The sequence below is a fragment of the Callionymus lyra genome, chromosome 16 (genome assembly GCF_982586985.1).
Source record: "Callionymus lyra chromosome 16, fCalLyr1.hap1.1, whole genome shotgun sequence".
Taxonomy (NCBI): Eukaryota; Metazoa; Chordata; class Actinopteri; order Syngnathiformes; family Callionymidae; genus Callionymus; species Callionymus lyra.
Window position 1 is genome coordinate 10695972 of NC_141833.1, and position 17641 is coordinate 10713612.

At 42.5% G+C, this 17641-nt stretch overlaps 1 protein-coding gene across 1 annotated transcript; it reads left to right on the forward strand.

The window, feature by feature from the left end:
* Nucleotides 1-1169: 1169 nt before the first annotated feature.
* Nucleotides 1170-5316, forward strand: LOC148063625 (semaphorin-4E-like). Its single transcript, XM_087810319.1, has 14 exons — nucleotides 1170-1332; nucleotides 1883-2028; nucleotides 2101-2163; nucleotides 2235-2333; nucleotides 2483-2576; nucleotides 2645-2722; nucleotides 2782-2930; nucleotides 3023-3231; nucleotides 3278-3407; nucleotides 3488-3713; nucleotides 3855-3970; nucleotides 4044-4201; nucleotides 4312-4364; nucleotides 4450-5316. The coding sequence occupies exons 1-14, from the start codon at nucleotides 1245-1247 to the stop codon at nucleotides 4944-4946; spliced, it is 2106 nt and encodes a 701-aa protein (XP_087666445.1). The 5' UTR covers nucleotides 1170-1244; the 3' UTR covers nucleotides 4947-5316.
* The last annotated feature ends 12325 nt before the right edge of the window (nucleotides 5317-17641 follow it).

Genomic DNA, 17641 nt, shown 5'->3' on the forward strand with positions numbered 1-17641 from the left:
TCTGCAACCAAGTTAATTTCTTCTCTTTCATTCACTGTGGGTTGTAAATCAACACAAGTTCCCTGTATTAGCTAGCACACTCTCTGATTAACGAATCAAAGAAGTGGAATACTATGACTTCACCGTATGCCTGCTGGAAGGCCCTGGCGTCGTCAACAACTTCATTAGGTAATGCGTGAGTCTAATCGACAACTATGTTTTATTTCAGTCCCGAACTAACAACAAATGATGGCTGAGCTCTGATTGGATAAATACTGTTATATAAATATTCATGTTTGGAAGTAGTGTGACCAGGGGGAAACTTATGAAAGAAGGCGACCATTTGGAATTATTTATTAAGTAAATATTCATGGGAAAAATAATTATGCACTTATATATCTTATATTTAATTTTTGTTAAAATAAGTCTATCATTTGGTTCTTTCTTAGGCCAGCAGAGAAGGTGTTGCAGGTCCATCACTGGCTGTACATATTTACTTCAAAACAAAGCCAACTAAGAGTTCACCTGATGATGGAAACCATCAATTTTTGCTAATTGAGAAACTTTATGAAACAAGATATATTAAAATTAAAAAAACAACATTGTTGTTATTGTTGTTGTGATTGAATGTATACATATATTGAACCATAGCCGTGAAATTCTTCTGTTTGTATTCAAAGTGAATACTTCAAAATTGATCAAGCAGAAAAACAGATCACTTAACAAAAACATCTACATTCATACAGAGAAGAAAAATCTTACTTAAATGTTTTGCTGTTATCACGTGTATTAGGTGTTTGTTGAAGTGTTCACTAAAATGTTTTTTACGGCCACATCTGGCTCCACGGTTGTGGGTTTTCAGGCCCCCAATTTATACTATTGGTAGAGAGAGTAAACAAATTATTAAAAAAATGAAGATCCTCATAGAAGAGTACATATTAATAATACATGCTATACACTTGTTGATTATAAGTGTTAATATATATTTAAGTCGCCCCAAAAATATTAATATGTCAACATTGCTAACTTTAGTATAATTTCTGCTTCATGAATTCCACTTAGCTTCTTGCTAAGTTAAATTATCACATAGGAACAAAGTCATTTTCACTACATAACACAGTCACTATTGTGAGACTTTATTTGTCATACAAAAGAATCAGCCTTTAATGCCTTTCATTTCTACACAGTTAGATTATAACTATAGCTACATCCGGCATTATCTGGTACACAACCTTAAAGAAACCTGACAATTCTGAGAAGCAAGAATGAATCTACTGCTGTACTTTCTGCCCCTGCTGTCGGCCCTGGCATCAGTACTGGACCCTGTCCCTCGCAGATCTGTGCCTTATGACAGTAAGTAACACTTAAGACTTTGTTCTTGGTACAATAGTCCATGAGTTCATTCATCATTAATGATACATTAGTCCAGTAGTTTATTCATCATTAATGATACATTAGTCCAGTAGTTTATTCATCATTAATGATACATTAGTCCAGTAGTTTATTCATCATTAATGATACATTAGTCCAGTAGTTTATTCATCATTAATGATACGTTAGTCCAGTAGTTTCTTCTATGTTAGTCTTTGTATTCTATGTTAGTCCTTGTATCCTTTGTCTTTGTTATTTTCTTTGATCTATGTTCTTTATCTTTAGACTTAAGATTGTATGAACTTGTTCTTTCTCTTTATTTCTCTTTGTTCCTGTTCTTATTTTATTTTGATTTATTTTAATGAAAAATTGCTATATTTGCTGTGGCTAGTTGGAAAAAAACAATTTCCCGAATGAGACCTGTTGAAGACCTTTGTTGAAGGATCAATAAAGTTCTACCTACCTACCCAGTTTATTCTTCATTAATGATACATTATTCCAGTAGTTTATTCATCATTTATCTTCTACCAAGGTGACAATAATAACACGTTTCAAGAGAAGGGAGTGTTGGACTACTCCACCATGCTGCTGAGGGAGGACCTGGGCCTGCTGATGGTGGGTGCCAGTGGGACGGTGTACGCCCTCGACCTCAATGACATCACAAAGAAAAATGACTCAGTAAGAAAACTACTATACTTTGTTCATTCTGCCTCTGTGCTCTTTAACATTTCACGTGATGTAATCTTTCAGGTGAAATGGGACGTGACACCAAAACAGGCTTTGATGTGTGAAAATAAAGCAATTGATGCAGCTGTAAGTTAAGATGTGTGTTTTCATATGTGTAATCCAGAACTTAATCTTTGGGTGATTTTATGAACCAACAGACTGAATGCAGGAACCAAATTAAAACCCTGCTGAAAAAACAGGACGGCCGGATGTTAGTGTGTGGAACCAATGCTTTAAAACCACAGAGTGATTACATGGTGAGAACTGTATGTTTATATAATGATGTGTTCATGAAAGATGTTTTTGCAAAACAACAAAACATTTTCATCATCATTTATCAAATAGTCATTTTATGTGAACATTTTTGAGGACTCATATTAGATTACCTTTATTGATGTGTTTGCAGTCATACATGGATGGAAACTTGACTCTCGAGGGAAATAATGAAGTATCAGTTTGTCCACTTGATCCTTCTGAGAGCTCTGCCTCCCTCATGATCGGTCAGATTTATAATGTTAAAGTATGTGATGAATCTTTTTCTGCACTAAAACATTTTTTTTATTTAAAGGAGACGATGTGTACTCAGCTGTTGGAGAGGTTTTCTCAAAAGGATCTGCAATCAAAACATACCAGACAAGCTTCTTTGGTAAATGAGATCAAACATCAGTGTTTCAGATCTTCATCACATTCATCTATCCATGACAGATCCGACATTTGTTTCAATGGAGATGATGCCTGAGAGTGAAAACAGTGACACTGGAGATGATGACAAGATCTACTTGTTCTTCAGTGAGAAAGCTGTGGAGTATGACAATACAACTATGCATGTTAGCCGAGTAGCTCGAGTCTGCAAGGTGAAAACAAAAAAAATTGGATGTCTTTATTAATAGATCTTTATGTTGTTTCTTCCTTGTGTTTACATTAAAGTAATGTTGGTGTTTTTTAGGGAGACCATGGAGGTCTTTTTGATCTTCTGAACAAGTGGACATCATTTGTTAAAGCCAGACTAGAATGTCCAGTTCCAGGTTGCAAAGGAACTTCCATGATCCAGGACACATTCCGCTGGTGTGACCCCCAACAAGACTGGAAGTCATGTTTGTTCTTTGCTGTCTTCACATCACAGACGTGTGTATCTTTCATCCAAGTTTTAATACTGTTGCTTCTCAAAGTTTATCCATCGTTACACATTCTTTCTATGCAGTTGCTCAGCAGTGTGTGTCTACAGTGTGACAGACATCAGCAGAGTGTTTTCAGAAGGAACATTCATGATAAGGTATTCTGATGGATGGATGCCCAACAAAGATCCATTACCAGTTCCTCGACCTGGCTCAGTAGGTTTGCTATGTTAAAATTTGTTTGAAATATATTCCATACATCTTATGAAATCCTGCTTCTGCTCATCTTCTTGCAGTGCATAGATAATGCAGCACGGAAGGCTGGAATCAATGATAGTAGAAGATCCCATATATTCATGGTTGAAGGTAGAGTTGATCTTCCCATAATAATTAAGGAGGCCATTGAGCCACTGGGAGGAAAAGCGTTGATGTTGAAAGGAGGAGGAGAATTCAGAAACATCATCATTGACCAGGTTCAGACCACAGATGGAGACAAACATCATGTGATGTTCATCGGCACAAGTGTGTATTTGTCATTGTCTCTTGATTAGAAAAAAATAATGTGCAAATATAAAACAAATCATGAAAATCTGTTAAAATATGGTAATAAGTATTTAATTAATGTCAGACATAAAAACAACTGTTTGTTTTCTGACATGAAAGATAAAGGAACCATCCTGAAAGCTGTGAACTATGGTGGTGAGATTTTCATCATAGAGGAAGTTCAAGTCTTTAAGACCTCAGAGCCCATCAAGATTCTCAAGTTCTCCAATGTCACGGTAATTTTATGACAAAGTGTTGAGCATCATGTTGAATTGAATCCCTGACATGAGTCTTTTTTCTGATGTGCAGCGTCAGATCTACGCAGGCTCAGACTCTGGAGTAGTACAGGTGTCCCTATCCTCCTGTGGAAGATCTTTGTCTTGCATGGACTGTGTTCTTGCCAGAGACCCTTACTGTGGCTGGGACCACGCTGCTGGCAAATGTTCAGCTCTTTCTGATTCACAGGGGTGAGTATCTGTTCTAAAATATGAGGTGCAGTGTTCAGGGTGGATCACAGTACACATCATGGTTATTTTGAGATAAAAACATATTAAAACATAATTATATTTTTCTTCAGAGAACTGCTCCAGAGTGTGAAAGAAGGCAATGCTTCTCTGTGTCCAAAGACTGGTGAGTGAATCACACCCCTGACAAAAGTCGCCTCCAATATAATGAATATAAGAACAGCTAAAATGTTGACCTGTGTCTTTCATAGAACCTCAAACTGAGAATAAATCTCTTACTGCTCCTGGATATTTAAAACTTTTCTGCTCTCTGGAATCAAAGCTGGCAACGATGAGGTGGGAGAAAGATAACTCCCCACTGATCTCTTCACCTCATCGTCTGGAGCAACAAGATGGACTGCTCATCCTGAAGGTCTCAAAGTCTGACACTGGTCACTACCGCTGTCTGTCTGTGATGAGCTCCAAAGATGCTGAATACAAAACCACAGTTGCCCAGTACAATGTCACCATTGAAGAAAAGACAGAAGAGACCCAACCTCAACAATACGATTACGCTCTCCTGTCTCTGCAGATTGGGTTGCTGCTGGCGGTTTGTTCTGTCTGTGGACTCCTGTTTTGGAACTTTTACAATGGCCACATTGCTTTAGCCCACGTAGGCTCTTGGCTGAGGGATCAAGTTTGCACCAACAGCAAGGAGCAAGTGATTAACAACCAAGAAAATGGAGATAACGTTTCCACTCATGTGTAAAGATCCTGAGCAGACCTCGACCATGCATTGTCGGTTTTAGGCACGGGTGAACCTGGTAGTGTGTGGGGTGACATTTAGATTAATAACATTAATCTGTCAAACTGAGCCTGAGAAACCTGGGAGTTGTTTGATAAAGACATGTCTCTTGTTCAACACTGCAGAAAACTGATCAGAAACTGTTTCCTTCAACTGAGAAAAATCTCTAAACTTAGTAAAATGTTGTCGGAACATGATCTGGATCTTGTAATCCAGGCGTTTGTTCCTTCTCGTCTGGACTATTGTAACAGTTTGTTTTCATGTCTTACAAGAAGGAGCTGTCTCGCCTGCAGTTAATACAAAACTCTGCAGCGAGAATTCTAACCCGCTCAAGTAGAAGATCTCACATTTCTCCGATCCTTAAAACTCTTCACTGGCTTCCAGTTTCTTTTAGGATCAACTTTAAAATTCTGGTTCTTACTTTCAGAGCTATTGATGGTCAGGCTCCTCCTCACATCACTGATCTGATCCAGCCTTACACCCCAGCTCAGGCTCTGAAGTCTGTGGATCAGAATCTACTTATGGTTCCTCGCACACGGTTCAGGACCAGAGGAGAGAAATCTTTTCAGGCTGTTGCTCCTAAGCTCTGGAACAATCTTCCTCTCTCTTTGCGCTTGATGGAGTCTACTGACTCCTTTAAGAAACGATGTTTCTATTTGTTCAGGCTTTTCCTTGATTTTCTGGAACTCCTGTTGTGTTATCAGTTTTATCTTGACCTTTAAAATATATACTTTATTGAATGTTGTTTTGATTGTTTAAGCGCTTTGTGACCCTGGTCTAGAAAAGCGCTATACAAATAAGAATTACGTACTTACTTACTTACTTACTATTATTCAAGGTCTAAGTGTATGTGGTGGAGCTGGTTGAAGGTTGGTTGGTGTTGTCAAAGGGTGACTTTGCTGGTCAGTAATTTAATGTAGCACCAGCAAGAGAGACACAGGCTCAGTTAGAGTTCTTAAACAACTATTTTCAAAAAATAAATAATTACATTAAACTCTACACTTGTATAGAGTATCACATTTAAAAAAGCAAAAATACTATTAACACCGTCGATCTTATTGCTGCAACAAAAAAAAAACAACATTTTGATGTTTTATTTCTTCTACTGATATGATTATACCTTTGTAGATATTTAAGTGACTAAGATTGTTTTAATTACCATTTCAATACATTTATGGTGTTTGATGTGATGTTATTTTGATTTGATGTGTATAAAGATCCAATAAAATGTAAAACAAAAAAAAACATGACAGAATTTGTATTAATTTATTTAAACATAATTTTTGAATGTGTACAGGATAATACTCCACTTTAACAGAATTGAAGAATAACATATTTCGAAAAATGTATTTGTTGTTCAATATAATATGTGATTTATTATGTGAAATTATGTCAGATAATAAAAATAAAAATATGCAGAACGACAGTTTGTCAGTGTTGTTCTCTATGTTAATATACAAAAGGAAGTTGCATTAATGTTGTTCAGGGTGACGGTATAGAGGGGGACAAAAACGTTGGTTTTAGCCGTCCTGAGTCACCCAATAATATACAGAGAACTCCCCAACGTCGGATTCAGACGGCCCGGGTAACATTTGACGTTTCGCCCAACTCTTCGTTGCCACGGTAACGTGACGTGACGTGTCGGTGTTGTCATTTGGCTACTGTAAATCTAAAACTATGCAGCACACTTGAAATGTTTAATGTCGACAGTGTGATTCTACCCCCGATTAAGCTTACCGACCTCGAACCAATTTGAGGTGGTACACGCGTCCAAAAATCGGTAAAAAATGCAGCTGCTGGCACTGCGTTTCTCTGCGGTGCGGCCGGAGGAGCGACCCATCATCCCCCGGGATATTATGAAGAGGAAACAGGGATGCCACGCCGGAGTTAGACGCCGGGAGCTGAGGAGAGCTTATCGACCAGCGCTCCCGTCCGTCGTCATGGGCAACGTGAGATCTCTTCCAAACAAGATGGACGAACTCGCGGCGGCGACCAGGTTCGACCCGCAATATCGACGGTGCAGCATGCTGATGCTTACGGAGACGTGGCTGAACCAGAACCACACGGACGCGATTGCTGCGCTGGATGGATTCTGTTTATTGCGCGCGGACCGGACGGAGATGAGCGGGAAGAGAAAGGGCGGAGGACTGGCGGTGTTCGTTAATGAGAAGTGGTGCCTTCCCAGGCACGTCACTCTAAAGGATCAACACTGCTCTCCTGACATTTAACTTTTGGCGCTGAGTCTGAGACCCTTCTACTTGCCACGGGAGTTTTCACATGTTGTCGCGGTGCTTGTGTACATCCCACCATCGGCGAGCGCGGAGGCAGCATGTGACGTCATCACTGGAGTGGTGAACGGGTTACAGACTCAGAGCCCTCAGGCCCTCTTTATCATCTCCGGTGATTTTAATCACGCATCTCTTTCTTCCTGTCTGCCCAAATTCAAGCAGTACGTCACTTGTGCCACCAGGGACAATAACACACTCGACCTTTTTTATGCGACACTAAAGACGCTTATTTATCATCCCCCCTTCCTCCTTTGGGATGAGCTGACCACTGTCTGGTCCATCTCCTACCTGTTTACAAGCCACTTGTGAGCAGGCAACCAGCAGTGACTCGCTCGGTCAAGAAGTGGTCTGATGAAGCTGAGGAAGCTCTGAAGGTCTGCTTTGAGACCACGGACTGTAGCATTTTCAGTGAGTCCCACAAGGAGGATATTGACAGTCTAACTACATGTGTCACGGACTACATCAACTTCTGTGTGGAGAGCATTGTACCAACCAAAACTGTACGATGCTTCTCCAACAACAAACCCTGGATTAATCCTGATATAAAGGCTCTCTTAAAGGAGAAGATGAGAGTCTTTAGGTCAGGAAACAAAGAGGATCTGATGGCAGTCCAGAAGGAGCTGAGAAGAAAGATCAGGGAGGGAAAGGAGAGGTACAGGAGGAAGATGGAAGAGAGTCTGGCCAATAACAGACTCACCAAGATGGCGCCGCACGAGCAGCAGCTGGTTACAACAGCTCCCTCTTTCTTCTTACTTTTTATTACACTTTTTCCATTTTTTTGGCATCTTTTTAATTTTTTCTTTAGAGTGGTCGGATCTTGTTGCCGTTGTGCACAAAACGAGACCACTTTTACAACTTTTGCATACGGTTTTCTGCTATTTTCGTCACTTTTGGGAACTCCGTCGGCAGACACGCTCAGCGGGTCTATTGTTTACACAAGGGATCAGCTGTTGCGCAACACCGCTCTCTCTCTCAGCGCGGAATGGACGATTCCCGTGGAAATCAAGAGAAAAAGACGCGGATGCAGAGCAGGTCGGATGAAACAAGAGAAGAAACGTAGGTTCCGTCCCTTTATTCCATCGATCATCATGGGAAATGTACGTTCGATCGTGAATAAAACGGACGAGCTTGCTGCGCTGACCCGGCATCAGAGAGATTTCCGGGATTGCAGCCTTCTATGTTTCACGGAGACCTGGCTGACGGAGAAGATCCCAGACTCTGTTGTTTCCCTGGAGGGGTTCAAGATGGTTCGTGCGGACCGGGACATGGATGGAAAGAGGAGAGGAGGAGGAGTGGCGGTGTTTATTAATGAGAGATGGAGCGATCCCGCGCATGTCTCCATTAAAGAACAAGTGTGCACTAAGGACATAGTTTGTTGCGGTGGGCATCCGCCCGTATTACATCCCGAGGGAGTTCTCACATGTGATTGTGTTCACTGTTTACATTCCTCCCTCTGCGGACGCAGCCGCAGCGAGCGAGAGGCTGAGCGCCTCTGTTGGACCTGCAGCTCAAACACCCGAACTCTCTCCTGCTCATAAACGGGGATTTCAACCATGCCTCACTCTCCTCCATTCTTCCCACCTTCACACAATACGTGAAGTGCCACACCCGGGAGGACAAGACTCTGGACCTTTTGTATGCAAATGTAAAAGGTGCCTACACCTCCACCGCCCTGCCCCCCCTCGGCCGCTCTGATCACAACCTGATACGTCTGCGACCTGAATACACTCCCATGGTGAGGAGACAGCCTGCACAGAAAAGAACTGTTAAGATGTGGAATGATGAAGCCAATGAGAGGCTGAGAGACTGCTTTGAGTCTACAGACTGGAGCGTGTTCTCTCATGGTGATGACATCGACACCTTCAATGACCATTCCACGGATTACATAAAGTTCTGTGAGGACAACATCACGCCGACCCGCAAGGTGCGGTGCTTTGCCAACACCAAGCCATGGGTGACCCCTCAACTTCAAGTTCTGCTGAACAAGAAGAAGAGGGTGTTTGCTTCAGGGAGCAGAGAGGAGCTTAAAGAGGTCCAGCGAGAGCTCAAGAAGGCGATCAGGAAGGCCAAGGAGGAATACAAGAGGAAACTGGAGGAGCAACTGGCGCAGGGAAACACAAGGGATGTGTGGAAAGGCCTGAAGAACATCTCAGGTCATGGCCAGAGTGGAGCCAGAGCCACAGCAGGGGGAGACCAAAGATGGGCCACTGAACTTAACCAGTATTTCAACCGGTTTGATCAGGGCCCCCCTCCCCCCTCCATCTCTGCCCCCCACTCTTCACAAAGCTGTTTTTCCCCTGCTTCAGCCCCCTCCCCCCAACTGTTCTCACCTCCAAGCCACCTTTCTCCCCCACAACACGCCCTACTTCAGCTGCCCAACCCCCCACAGCCACCTCTCTCTGTTACATCGGAACAGGTGAGGAGAGAATTAAGGCGACTGAAGATCAGGAAAGCTGCTGGACCAGATGGACTCAGCCCCAGACTGCTCAGGGACTGTGCTGATCAACTTTGTGAGTTGGACACACACATCTTCAACCTGAGCCTCAAACTGGAGAAGGTCCCGGTCCAGTGGAAGACCTCCTGTGTGGTTCCGGTTCCCAAGGCGGTGCACGCGAAGGAACCAAGCCACTTCAGACCAGTCGCCCTGACCTCCCATCTGATGAAGACCTTGGAGAGGCTGGTACTCCGCGAGCTACGCACGACGGTGAGCTCTGCGTTGGATCCGCTGCAGTTCGCCTACAGGCCAAAGATGGGGGTGGACGACGCCGTCATCTACCTGCAGCACCGGGCACTGACTCATCTGGAAGCCGCCGGTAGCACTGTGAGAGTCATGTTTTTTGACTTCTCAAGTGCTTTCAACACCATCCAGCCGGCGCTGCTAAGGAAGAAGATGGAGGACACAGGAGTTGGGACACAGCTGGCAGCATGGACGACTACCTCACCAACAGGCCGCAGTATGTGAGGCTGCAGGACTGCAGGTCTGAGGTCACCATCTGCAGTACCGGGGTGCCTCAAGGGACAGTGCTGTCACCTTTCCTTTTTCCCTCTACACGGCGGACTTTACCTATGACTCCAGCAGCTGTCACCTCCAGAAGTTTTCTGACGACTCGGCCATTGTGGGCTGCGTGTCTGGGGGGGGCGAGCTGGAGTACAGGTCAGTCATCAAGGACTTTGTTGACTGGTGTGAGAGCAACTACCTTTGCTTAAACACCGGTAAGACAAGGGAGATGGTGATTGACTTCAGGAAAAGTCCCCACCCAGGGCTCGGACATTGAGCTAGTGGACAGCTTCAAATACCTGGGTGTTCACCTCTGAACTGAACAACTGAACTGGTCCACACACATCAACGCCGTGTACAAGAAGGGCCGAAGTCGCCTCCACCTCCTGGGGAGACTGAGGTCCTTCGGAGTGTGCAGACCACTTTTAAGGACCTTTTATGACTCCGTGGTAGCCTCTGCTATCCACTACGCTGTGGTCTGCTAGGGAGCAGGCAGCACGGACCGGGACAGGAAGAGACTGAACAGGCTGGTCACGAGGGCCGGATCTGTCCTGGGCCGCTCGCTGGACTCGGTGGAGGAGGTGGGAGAGAGGAGGACACTCTCCAGACTATCCTCCATCAGGGACAACGCTCTTCACCCACTGCACCTGACCGTGGAGGAGCTGGCCAGCTCCTTCAGTGGCAGGCTCAGGCACCCCCAGTGTAGGACGGAGCGTTATAGAAGGTCCTTCATCCCAACTGGTGTCAGGATATTTAACTCTCTACTTTAAATATCCTGATGCTAATCCGTAGTGTGTTTTTCTTCTTGTGTGTTTTATTTTATTTTTTTGTTTTTATTTTTATTTTATTTTATTTTATTCTATTGTAATTTGTTAATAGTATTAAATTTCTAATTTTGTAAATAATTTGTATATTTTTAAGATCGTTTTTATTTTATTTTTGTTATCTCTTTTATTTTTATTTTTTTCCTTGCACTTTATTTTTTTAAACTGCGCTGTTGTAAAGTGTGTTTCCCCTCTGGGGATGAATAAAGCTTTTCTATTCTATTCTATTCAAGCGGTAGCGGCGGGCGATCAGAATTGGGCTGACAACTTAAACGGTTATTTTTCAAGGTTTGAGGTGTCGGCTCCCCCCCCCCCGTCTTCTACACCATTCACACCTCTACTTTTACCTTCTCCTCCCCCCCGAGGTTGTATTGTTTCAGCCCCCCCGCTGACTCCACAGGGGACAATGCCCCCCCACCCCAGCCTGTCCCTCACACCTCTCCAGGTGAGAAATCAGCTCAGGAGAACCAGGACAACAAAGGCCCCTGGACCAGACGGCATCGGTGGCAAAGTACTCAAGACGTGCTCTGACCAGCTATGTGAAATTGTTGGACTTCTGTTCAACATGAGCTTGACCCTGGGAAGAGTTCCACTACTGTGGAAGACGTCCTGTGTGGTACCGGTGCCGAAGACTCAGCACCCTAAGGATCCCAGCTGCTACAGACCTGTGGCCTTGACATCCCACCTTATGAAGGCTCTGGAGCGGCTGGTCCTTAGTTACCTGAGTCCTCTGGTGCGCTCCTCCATGGATCCGTTGCAGTTTGCCTACCAACCTGACATCGGTGTGGAGGACGCCATCATCTTCCTTCTCCACTGAGCACTTTCTCACCTGGAGTCGCCTGGAAGCACTGTGAGGATCCTTTTCCTGGATCTAAGCAGTGCTTTCAATACCATCAGGTCGAACATCCTGAGGGACAAGCTGGAGCTGTCTGGAGCGGACACTCACCTCACCAACCGTCCACAGTTCGTGAGGACCCGGGATGGTGTTTCAAAGACTGTACTGTGCAGTGTAGGGGTCCCCCTGGGAACAGTGTTGGCACCGTTCCTTTTTTCACTGTACACTGCAGATTTCCAACACCTGTCTCCCACCAGTCACCTGCAAAAGTTCTCGGACGACTCCGCCATCGTCGGCCTCATTAAGGACGGGGATGATGGGTCGTACCGGGGACTTGTCCAGGACTTTGTTGACTGGTGCCTGGAAAACCACCTCCAGATCAACTCCAGCAAAACTAAGGAGTTGATTGTGGATTTCCGGCGGTGTCCCTCCATCTCCCCCTCACCACTGAACATCCAGGGACAGGACATTGAGATTGTCACGTCTTACAAGTTCCTGGGTGTTCACCTCAACAACCGCCTGGACTGGGTGGATAACACTGCTGCTCTTTATAAAAAAGGGCGGAGTAGACTCTACCTGCTCCGGAGGTTGAGGTAGTTTGGTGTCCAGGGGCCACTCCTGAAGTCATTCTATGACTCAGTAGTGGCCTCTGCCATCTTCAACGGTGTGGTCTGCTGGGGGAGCAGCATGACAGCAAAGGATAGGGCTAAACTGGACAGCCTTATTAAGAAGGCCGGTTACGTCTTAGGGCGCCCCCTGGATCCTGTGGAGGAAGTGACTGGGAGGAGGATACGGAGCAAGTTGGCCTCCATGAGGAAGAACTTGTCTCACCCTCTCCAACACACACTGAGGGCATTGAGGAGCTCCATCAGTGATAGGATGCTCCATCCCCGGTGTGTGAGGGAGAGGTACCGCAGGTCCTTCCTCCCTGCTGCCATCAGATTCCACAATAAGAACACACAAAGATAATTATTTAACTGCACCTTTCTTGTTATTCTTGTAAATATGATTGTGTATTAAAGGAACTCAAATCTCTTTCCTGTCTAATGAGTTCTGCGCATTCGTTTGATCCAAGGAAGAGTGACATTTTAGAATTAAAACAGTCAATTTATTAATAACAAAGTATGATTACCAAAGTAGGTCTTACAAGACCTTAAACACAACAGTTAAACAAAGAAATGCAAATTATTCAAATTGTTCAGAAATACCACAGTTCCAGCGCTTGGTCCAGTCTCTGTCAGTCATCCTGGCTCACCCAGGTCCTCCCAGAGAGTGGCCCTTAATCTTTAGATCGTCTCGTCTTTTAAAGCCCTCAAAACACTCAAGACACTCCCATCATAAGTTAAGTTCCCCAAATCTGACTCCATAATGAAAAACAGATGTTGTTTGATCTGATCACTAATCTAAACAAAGAATCTCCTGACCTCCTTCACACCTGTTATCTCCAACCAGGTTCGAGGGCCCTAAATTCTGTGTCTTGATACTTCAAAAGTCGGGAACATCCTTGTCTAAACAATCACAACATTTGTTACTGTGGCTTTATCCTTCCTCCCCCAATACATACAGTATGTTATCTTCACAGTCACCTTTAAGCCATGTCACCAAGGGCCATAAAAGTTAAGTCACAATTGGCAGAGCCCCTGAGCCCTAGACCCCCGCTGTGGGAAGGGAGCTGTCGTAAAACACAACACAGGATGTTTAAGATCTGAATGAGAGATGACATTATCAATGTTTAACAGTTGATTACACAAAGGACATACATTCAACTCATCAATGGATACACCTATAGGAAAGTAATTTAGAATATGTCTTCAATCCCTCCTTTGACCTCTGAAACCAGAGGTCAACCTTTAAAATGTTTAAGTTCAAAACAAACCTTTTGTCTCAAAATCTGGTACATGGTAAATGATCAATCAGTTTGCAGTTATTTTCATAACTTCTACACACCATTTTCTCACCACAAACCCTTAAACAAACTCTGTAATCGAAAAAGGAGCAGGCTGAAGCCCAAACTTATTTTCCTATCCTATGTAATCCATGAAATAAACCCAAAATATCAATTTTCTAAACAAAAAAAATAAAAACAATCATTTCACATTTCATTCATTTCCCCTTGTAATCCTTAGGTATTTTACATTTCAATGTTATTAGCTTTTCATTTATATTTTTTTAAATGTATTTTATTTTTAAACTGACCAGTTTCTACAAAACTATGTCACAAAGCCTCTTTCATTATTTCGCTTACATAAATGAAACCAACTATATTTAACATTAGTTCTCAATTCTTAACTCAAAATAATGCTTCTAATGTTTTTAAATGTACAATGTCAACTAATTTTTAAAATGCCAGACTTTCTAAGTTATGTATTAGTAGTTTTTCTAATGGGAAACATTGCGAATTATTTTAATAACTCATTCTGGAGTTTTTAATCATAGGGTCTATGTATTTCTACATGTATTTCCCCAAAACCTCAACACAATTTCATATATGGCCTTATACGTGAGAATTATAATATGCAAAAATTTTACAAATCCCAGACTTTGTAGATTATACAATTAGATTTTTCTCATTTCTTTTTTCCAAATTATTATTATTTTTTAAATACTGTGGCTTCCAACTAAATTCATGCTCACAGATTACTCCCAAAAATATCATCTCATACAATCTTTCAATTTTTACGGACACCCTATGTGTCTGTTTCTTACTTTTGGAAGCATTCAAAAACTATTTAACCTGTGAATTTGATATGAATCATACACCCTCCTTTCACTGAACAATACCAATTGCTACAGTGAAATCTCAATAACATTATCTATCTATTTGTTCAAAACCAACCAAGATTTTATCACTTCCAGTGTGAATCTTAAAACAAGAAAACCTCAATAGTTAATTCCCAAGTTTGTGTCAGAAAGGCAGCATTACAAGGGATATCATTCAAAGAGTATTCAAGCGAGCTACCAATGTCGTTTGTGGGCTTCCAAACTTTTTAGTTCATCAAGTGAATTGAGATGATTTCATGAGCAAAACAAACTCTCAATGAGGGACATGATCGCTTGGTGGAGGCGCAGGATTCCATTCAGCACCTCTTTGATAGAAAGAAATGGAAATTCCCTGAGCGCCCCAGTCCATGTGGGCTCAAGACTCAGGACAATGCACTCATGTAGGCATTTTAGGGTGTTTCCGCTGGTTGTTGTGGAAAGCCATATTTCAAAATGGTTTAAGGAAATAGGCAAAAGCAGGAAAATTGCCATCAAGCGGTAGTGATGTGGTGGAAAAGGTCATCGCTGGCAGCGAGACTTCATCAGGTGCAGGGGTGGATCACTGCTGGTGAAAAGCAGTGAGACTTCAAGGAGTGAGGATGCAGGGACCACAGGAAGTAGGGGCCGCAGATTGTAGGGCCGCAGTTGGTGGTAACGTTCTACCACTTGTTGGGGACAGCACGCATCTTCTGTCCACCTGGAACTCCAATCCGGTCCGGACTTGGATGTAGCTGGTTAAGCCTCCTGTGTAGAACCCTCACGTGTCTGGTCTGGTCTCACGTTACACCCTCCTTCAGCTCGTCCTGTCTCTAGCGTGGCACCTTCGACCTCTCTGCTAGACTCGCCGTTCGTCTGGACTAGGTCTCCTTTCTCAGACCCTCAAAGCCATGTCGGCGGTGAGCTCTTAGTCCTGGAGGTCCCACACTTAAACCTATCAGTGCTGCAAATTATTTTCTGTATAAAATTGAAGGTTATTTCGCAAGCGCACAATGTTCATCACAAAGGACAAGAAAGTTACACATTATCACAATATCATGAGACACAACACACTCAACAAGGTCCTGGTGTCTCTAGACCACCAAACTACTGAAATGTGTTGCTTCTGTTCCTGGAGAATTTAAGTCATCATTAGAAACAAACACTGTTACTAAACATCATTGATATGTGAAATGGAGCCTTCAGGTTCCGACCTGATCCTGCAAAATAAACGTTTTTGGTGAAGGGTCTCTCTCACTCTCACACACACAGAATTGAGGAAAGAAGAGATTTATGAGGACTCTTCTCCACCTCACTTGAGGTGCAGCATTCCTGGAACCTTTAGGATAAATCTTGTTCACTTCGTTAGACAAATATCAAAACAATGATCAATTGAATCATGCACATGCACGTATCACATGCCGTTAATATGTTAGTGTTCATTGCTTCTTTCTCTCAGTGCAAACACACACATGATCTCATGTTCTTGCATCCTGGCACTCACATAGACACACAGACAAATAGACACATGGACACATAGACACACAGACACACAAACACACAAACACATAGACACAAAATCTGTTGCACTGCAGATGCACAGTGTTCGGTCTACGTCATGTCATGTCTGTAAGTCAGTCAAATGCATAAGTTCAGTATCATCTGATCAAACTGATGATTCAAATATAAAGCGGTTATTTCTTTTAAATGTTCTTTCTTCAATTCATTTATCCAGTTGTTCGACTCATAACGTTTTTTTTATTAAACTTTACACAAATCAAATTCATAATAAGTGATTTCCAGTTTAAGTTTAGAATTTAACCATTTTAAAGTAACCCTCAAATCAACAATTATCAAAAGTTCCCAAAAATATTCTAACCCCTTATAGTTATTTAAAGTATTTATATTTTTCTTTATGACACACACCAAACTGTTCCCTAAAGAATCTGAAAATCAATCATTTTAATTGTATTATCAATTATTACTTCTATAAAATCCTTCATAGGACATGATCTCACTGCCATCAGCGCTAATGACAATGTATCAAGCCTCGTGATTACTTTTCAAATCTAAGTTAAAAATTATTTTTACTTACAGACCTCAACAGACTGAATTAAGAATCAACTTCTTCATTAACTTCTTTATCTCTTCGATTATTCATTCACTTCTGGTTGGTAAAGTCTCAACATTCCTAAACACAAATTAACAAGTTTCCTCTTTCATCTTCAAAGTAGATCTGAGATTGTTCTGTTGTCAAGCCTGTCACTCCAAACCAGTCAGCGTATCAAATCATTTACAATCAGAATATAATGTAGCAATACTTATCCTAAAAATTATCCCAATTCAATGATACTACATTTTCAACCATATATCTTCTTCCTCTCCTTTTATCCCTGTTTTCTTTCCAAAAGTAGCAGATAAAAGGATAGTTTACTTCCCGTTTTTTAAACTATTTCATTTCACTTAAATTTCCTAACTCCCTACATTACACCGTCTCACAGTTATGACTGTTCAGAATCTCTTCTACTAGAGAATTATACTTCCCAATCAAAAAATAAAAATCTCAAAATCTTCTCTACAGAGAATTCCCCTTTTCTATTTTAAATCAGAGCTTTCAATGCTTTTAATTAACGGACAAGAAAATGTCAAGAAAACAATATCATGCAAGAAAAGGAGGATTTTCTTCAGCTGCAAACATCCTCATGGGATCAGTCAATGTATTGGGTTTGGCCTGTTTCGCAAAACATGACCCATGAGTGGCTTCGTCGTATCATCAGACAGGGTTCTGACAAACTTTCTCTTCCACCTCGGCTCACCAGCATCACCTGCATGGTCCCATCAGTGAGAAATCTTCTCACGGGACTTAGGTCAAGTAATCGTGACTGTGCCTGTCTTAGGTTGTCCCATGGTTTTAGTCAGGATCTTACCCGTCATAAGCGAACCAGCCTTCCATACTCTCCTGAACCAGGCTGCTTCAT

Coding starts and splice junctions, on each gene's coding strand:
- LOC148063625 (XM_087810319.1), top strand. CDS start 1,245: ATGAATCTACTGCTGTACTTTCTGCCCCTGCTGTCGGCCCTGGCATCA. Junction 2,164..2,234: donor ATAAAGCAATTGATGCAGCT/GTAAGTTAAGAT, acceptor ATGAACCAACAG/ACTGAATGCAGGAACCAAAT. Junction 2,577..2,644: donor CTCTGCCTCCCTCATGATCG/GTCAGATTTATA, acceptor TTTTATTTAAAG/GAGACGATGTGTACTCAGCT.